At 43.4% G+C, this 6,098-nt stretch overlaps 1 protein-coding gene across 1 annotated transcript; it reads right to left on the bottom strand.

Annotated features, from left to right (window-relative positions):
* Positions 1-377: 377 nt before the first annotated feature.
* On the bottom strand, positions 378-4,187 carry rnf26 (ring finger protein 26). Its single transcript, XM_041873694.2, has one exon. It carries the CDS (start codon positions 3,587-3,589, stop codon positions 2,240-2,242), a length of 1,350 nt encoding a protein of 449 aa, XP_041729628.1. The 5' UTR covers positions 3,590-4,187; the 3' UTR covers positions 378-2,239.
* Between the last annotated feature and the right edge of the window lie 1,911 nt (positions 4,188-6,098).

The following is a 6,098-nucleotide window of genomic DNA, read 5'->3' as shown; positions in this document are numbered from 1 at the left end:
GTACCTATGATGAAAATTACAGGCCTCTCTCATCTTTTTAAGTGGGAGAACTTGCACAATTGGTGGCTGACTAAATACTTTTTTCCCCCACTGTACATGAAACATTGGTTTATCAACAAGGAAATAATAGCCTTGATTATCTCAAAGATGCTGACACATCTAGTGCTGATATGATCTAGCATGATAAGGAAAGCATCCTGTGAAACAGAACTGGCTGTGGTGCTGTTCTCTTTCTGGTGGGCCTAGGTTTGTTCACACAAGCTGGTAAACCCAATCTGTAACAAAAACCCAGTCTATAGACTGCTCTGAACAGTGATGCGAAGTAAATAGTGAAAATAAATCAAATACATTTTTTTCACAACAGAAAAAGACAGAAAAACAGTACCAAAAGATTGTTCGTTTATTGTCTCACAGACATTTGTCATTATCATTCGTGAGTATGGCCATATTCATAAACCTTTATAAAACAAAATAAATGTGTACATTTAACAGACGCACTTATCCAGAGAGACTTACAGGCGCAATTAGGGTTAAGTGCCTTGCTCAAGGGCACAGACAGAGTAGTCAGCTTTGGGATTCAAACCAGCAAACTTTCAGTTACTGGCCCAACACTCTTAACTGCTTGGCTACCTGCTACCCCACTCACGGTTTATTGCAATGTCCATCACTTTGTGCCATGTCCCCCGGATACACAGGTCAGTCTTCCTAGACAAAATAAGCCATGTGAATGGCTACGTGTGGTCTGTGATAAGAGTCTACTGTATCTGTAGACAGGAATGTCACACAATGATTAAAGGGCTTTGGGGAAACCTGAGAGCAAAAGAGGTAAACTCAGAATATAACCTAGGATTTACTCTTTACATGGGGTGTTAAGGAAATGGTAGGCCTTTTGGAAAATGTTGGTTTGGCACTAGATAAAAGGGATAAAGGGCAAATTATTGAATGAGTGATTACAGCATCTGTTGAAATAACAGACAAATGTTAAGACTTCTGAATGGAACAAAGACAGTGGGAAATGATTATAGGCTACACAATATCAATGAGACTAAGACAATAGGACATCAGTGACACTGTGCTTCACGTTCTAGCTCCTCTGTCAAAATATTGAAGCCACTCCATCGTGTTCGACCCAAAAATATCTTACGGGCCGAGCCTATCCAACAACGCTTATTTATGAAACCTTGGCCCAAAAATAGGCATATCAAATATGACTCACCAGCCTTTTGCTTTTATTGTCACTTAACCGGCCTTTCGCCAACACTTGCAATCTAATTCAATAACCATTGCAGTTTGTGCTGTAAATCTCCAACATGGCATTTCACAGAGCTTTGATGAAAACTTATTTTGAGCAAAAAGACAAAATAGAAACAAGGAATTATGAAGCCATTACTGACTAATGGTGGTCATTTTGAACAACAAGTCAATGTTTGATCACAAGATAAAAACATTACAATAACTATAAAGGTGAATAAACCTTGTGTGGAGCATAAATTAGGTAGTGTTCATATGTAAGCATAGTGGAAAGAATTGGCTATAGTGCTCCAAGTGATGGAATAATCACTACAATAAAACAAAAGTTTATAATATGACACAAGAGAGATAGATCTGGTAAATAATTTCTCTGACACTGACATTTTCAGACAACCATAGCTTATGAAATTAACCCCCTTTCCCACAATACAAAACAATTTCACCCTTTTAATGGGTCTCTGGATGTGAACTGCTTGGAACAATATTTGCTATTGACAAATGGCATTTGAGAGGTTATCACCATTTAAACCTATGCATAAGCTACAAAATGTCTCCTGTGTTTTAAACTTCCAATGGAATGCTTTCAAACTGAACCTATACTGAATAAAGGAAATGAACTGCTACACAGCAAACATTCCTTATTAGGTTCACACACCACATACAGTTTGGAATGACATGAAGTGTTTAGCACATGAAGTGTTAATAATAATTAGTAATATGTTCAGTAATATGAATGTAGGCAAGCACTGTCATGGTTGTCTGAACAAAACCCAGGCATCATTGTAGACATCAGCCATGGGCGACAAGCAATTTCAGCACAGTGCACTGGACTTGGATAGCTGTGTGTCTGAGCTGCAATGTACTGTAATATAATAATAATACTGCAGGTGTAGATGTAGCCTATAGTCTCTGCACATCCTAAACCTGAGATTCAACATGTTAACAATGCAGCGCTCTGGGCAACACGCCCCTCCCCCGTTAGGTCCCCTCAGAGATACACATCCATGGTATTAAGGATCATATGGCGGCAGAGCGGACAGTTCTGCTGGTAGATGGGCTGGCGCAGCAGTATGTTGGTACAGTCCCGACACAGACACAGGTGGCGGCAGGGCAGCAGCACCACTGTCTTGGTGCTGTCCTGGCAGATGACGCACTTCTTCCTCTCCTCCTGCTCCTTGAGCAGAGTCAGTAGGCTGTCGGTCGGGGGACCCTTGGAGCTGGAGCCCCCCTCCCCCGAGGATAGTTTCTGTAAAGGCCTGTTTGTGCTGCTGGAGCTGGGGAACGCTAGGTCCCACAGGTCGTCTATTAGCTGGCGTTGCCGAGCGGCGTGTTCAGGGTGTGGTGCTGCGTCTCCTGCCCTACCGTCCGTAAGAGCCCCCTGCTCTCTGTTACTGGGCTCAGGTTGCCTGGCGTGGCCGTCACCCCTCACTCTGATGTTCCTGTAGACTGGTGTTATCGTTTGATGTAGGCGGCTGCCCTGCTGCTGAAGCCTCTGCCACACGCCCCTCTCCAGCATGTAGAGGCGATTGAGCGCTCTCTGTAGGAGATGCAGGGTGGGGACAGAGTTGACATAACCGACGGCGCGTCGGGCTCCAAGACGGGTCAGCTCAGGGTTCATGTAGATCGTGGCAGTGACAAAAATGGTCGCCGTGAGAATGAGGCCATAGATGTTCAGGAGGAAGACGCTGCCGAAGATGTGTCCGAGCGAGCCCAGGAACTCCAGGGCCAGCCTGATGGGAGTCCAGAGAACGACTGAGGTGCCGACCAGGCTGCTGTACAGGAAGGTGAAGAGTGTGAGGGTGAGCTCCACAGCCTTCTGCAGGGGGCAGGAGACTGCCTCCCACATGCTGACTACAACAGAGTAGACGTTCTGTGTCCCGATGAGCAGCAGGTTGACCACCGTGTTGACCAGGTAGAACACCAGGCTGACTGCAATGCCACAGCCCTCCCACACCTGCTGCAGCAAGCAGTGGCCACACAGCAGCCCACGGTGGAACAGATCCCTGACACGCAGGAGAACATGTGAGGACAAGTAGCCCACCATTTTGAAACTCTCCAGAACACCTCCCACGAGGTGCAGCCAGCGCCCTAACATGTTGACTGTGCCCTTGGCCAAAAGTGATACACTGTCCATCATGGCGACCATGCAGAACACAGTGAAGTTCCAGCACTTCACCATTGAGTGGGTCAGTAACATGGGTAGGTTATTCACAAAGGTGATACATGCCGTCAGGAGCCATATCACTGAATGGACTATTAAGAAATTTAGGTCCAGGAGGAAGGATATGAAATTGAAACATTTCCCAATGGTGCAAAAGACAAGGTTCACCAGACCCATGATAAAGGTCTTACTCGACTTGCTTCACTGTCTTGATAAAATCACTTTTTTTTTGTCTGGCCAGCAAAGGTTACATAGCTAGCTAGCTAGATAAAGTTAGCTACCTCGGATGCGTTGTCCTCTCGTTCGTTTCACTCAGCCAGTTAGTTAGCTAAACTAGTTAGCTATCTAGCATAACAATGCTAGCTCTACTAGCTAGCTAGCATAGCTACTTGCCAACCACGTTGGTCGGGCACATTCCACTTGCAATTTGAAATAAACAGCGGTGCAACCGCGTTTGATTTGGCTAAAGGGCGAACATATGCACGCACTGTAATCAGCGGATGTTTCCTTTCAAACTCGAGCTGGCTAGCTATAGTACCAGTAACTAGCTAGATCTTCAGTTAGTCGACTGGCTAGCATGAACTTTTCTAGCTAAATAAATTTCCGTTTTGCGCTCACAAAATATTCCATATCCGCATGACCCGTCATCAATAACGTATATCCTTCTTCAAAGTCCACCATAATCCAATGCAAGATAAAGGAAATTGACGACGAAAAGTGTGTTATTTACATATTTACATGGTGGCCGCCATAATGGTTTCGGTTTGGTCACATGATCTTCTCCTCCAATACGTCCACGAGCTTTTTGCGCCTGTCCGCATCATGAGCGTCAAAAGCAGTACGTACGTTGAATGCGACATTATCACAATTCATTTCCTGAATTGAAGTCAATGCAGCTGGAAAAAATATTTGATGAAACTACATTCAATACATTTCTTTTAATTTACAGTTTAATTTTCATCATTCATTAAATGAAAGTACATTTAGAGGGCTATGTCTTTGACTATGCAACTTTTCTGTAGCTTAGTGTTTTTTTGTTTTTTTTACAGGGCTTTAATCATACACTACAACCATCCTCGTTTCATGCTTGCTATAAGGGTGACTATTCCCTTCCCACTGTGTGTTAAGCTTCCCATTACCTCACCTGATATAGGATCAGTGGCGACCTGTCATTCAGTGAAGGTGGGGCATTAATACTTGTCACATATCAGTTTGCAAACAATGTACAAACTATAAATATATCATTGTGTTAATAAAGCCGCATACAAACATGGTCTCTTTTTTGTTTTCTTGAGTAAGGCAGCTCCAAAATGCAGGTGTTTCAGCCTAGCTCAGTGCTTTATGTGGTGGTGGGGCAAGCCAGTAGAAAATACGGAGCGCTGCGCCGTGATTGGCTCAGTGTTCTGTCACTCATGGGGACACTACGTCACCACCAAGTCTAAGGGTAGAGCTAGAAAATTCAAGCCCCTTGGGTGCTGCCATAGAGTTACATTAGAAGTGCCCATCCAAGAAGGCTCAAGGTCATTGGCCACAGATAAAATGACGTCAAATCACGTTAATGTACAGTAGCTTTGATTGGACTAATCATGTCAACATCATACGTTCAAAATCTTAGCTAGCAGTCATCATCATAAATCAAGTCGACAATCTACTGGCAAATCCTTTTAAATCATTGTCATATGAAGAGAAATAATGAAGAGAAATTACAGATAAAACGTATCGGTGCTCAACGGCCATTGGACGTAAACATTACACATCAAGTTGGAAATCGCAAATTCAACAATGAGTGGTTTGGAAGGAATCGGTGACAGTGGCTAACTGCAAGCATTGCAAAGCAATCACTAGCCTGCTATTCAGTGGAGTGGCTGTGTGGTCCCAGATCTGGGATTAGGGGGCTCTTTTCCAAGTTTAAAATGATAAACATTCAACATTGGCCATGCTGTCAATGAAGCATGATTTGTGCCGCGCACAAAACAACTGTTAACTCGGAACTGTGAAAACTTGACTTCAGTGAGTTCAAGACAACTGGGAAGTCGGGAATAAACGAGCTCCGACTAGGAAAATACGTTTTGAATGGTCATCCAACTCGGCATTGTAAATCCGGCCTCTTTCTCTTTCTTTGAAGACAAAATTTTCCCACGAAGGACCGCCACGCCACCTTCCTGTTCAAGTGAGCACAGCACAACAAGGTGAGTCCAAAAATGTATTGTATGCTGCTGCATAAATGATGCAATATGCCAGGGAGATATGTATACTGTAGCTAAGGAAGTAATACTAAGTGTATGTTGTGTAGTAAAATGTTAGTAGCCCTTGTGCCTCACCCTAATAATTAGGTATATTTAACCCTCTTAATTTCGCCTACTGTTCTGACTTTGTGGTGCACATGTAGCCTATAACCTGTTTTAGAGAAATGTAATCATCGAATATTGTAAGAACTTTCAGTGTCTGCTTATATGCCCCCTTTATTTATCCTACGGTTCTGACTTGTTGTACAAGGAGAACACTGTAAGAACGGCCCATGTTCTGAATTCTGTCGCTGTACATTTCAAAAGTGCTAAACAAATAGTTATATTGACTACGTCCGTCCTAGCTCACTCATTAATGTCTTAATCGAAATTAGGGATTGCCTCTTATCTGATTGTCGTCCCCTTATGCCATAGTTTGTACATCTCAATTGTCATTAGAA

This window comes from Coregonus clupeaformis, chromosome 5 (genome assembly GCF_020615455.1).
Source record: "Coregonus clupeaformis isolate EN_2021a chromosome 5, ASM2061545v1, whole genome shotgun sequence".
In the NCBI taxonomy this organism is placed as follows: domain Eukaryota; kingdom Metazoa; phylum Chordata; class Actinopteri; order Salmoniformes; family Salmonidae; genus Coregonus; species Coregonus clupeaformis.
The sequence above is the reverse complement of the archived record's forward strand: the minus strand, read 5'-3'. Positions and strand labels throughout refer to the sequence as shown.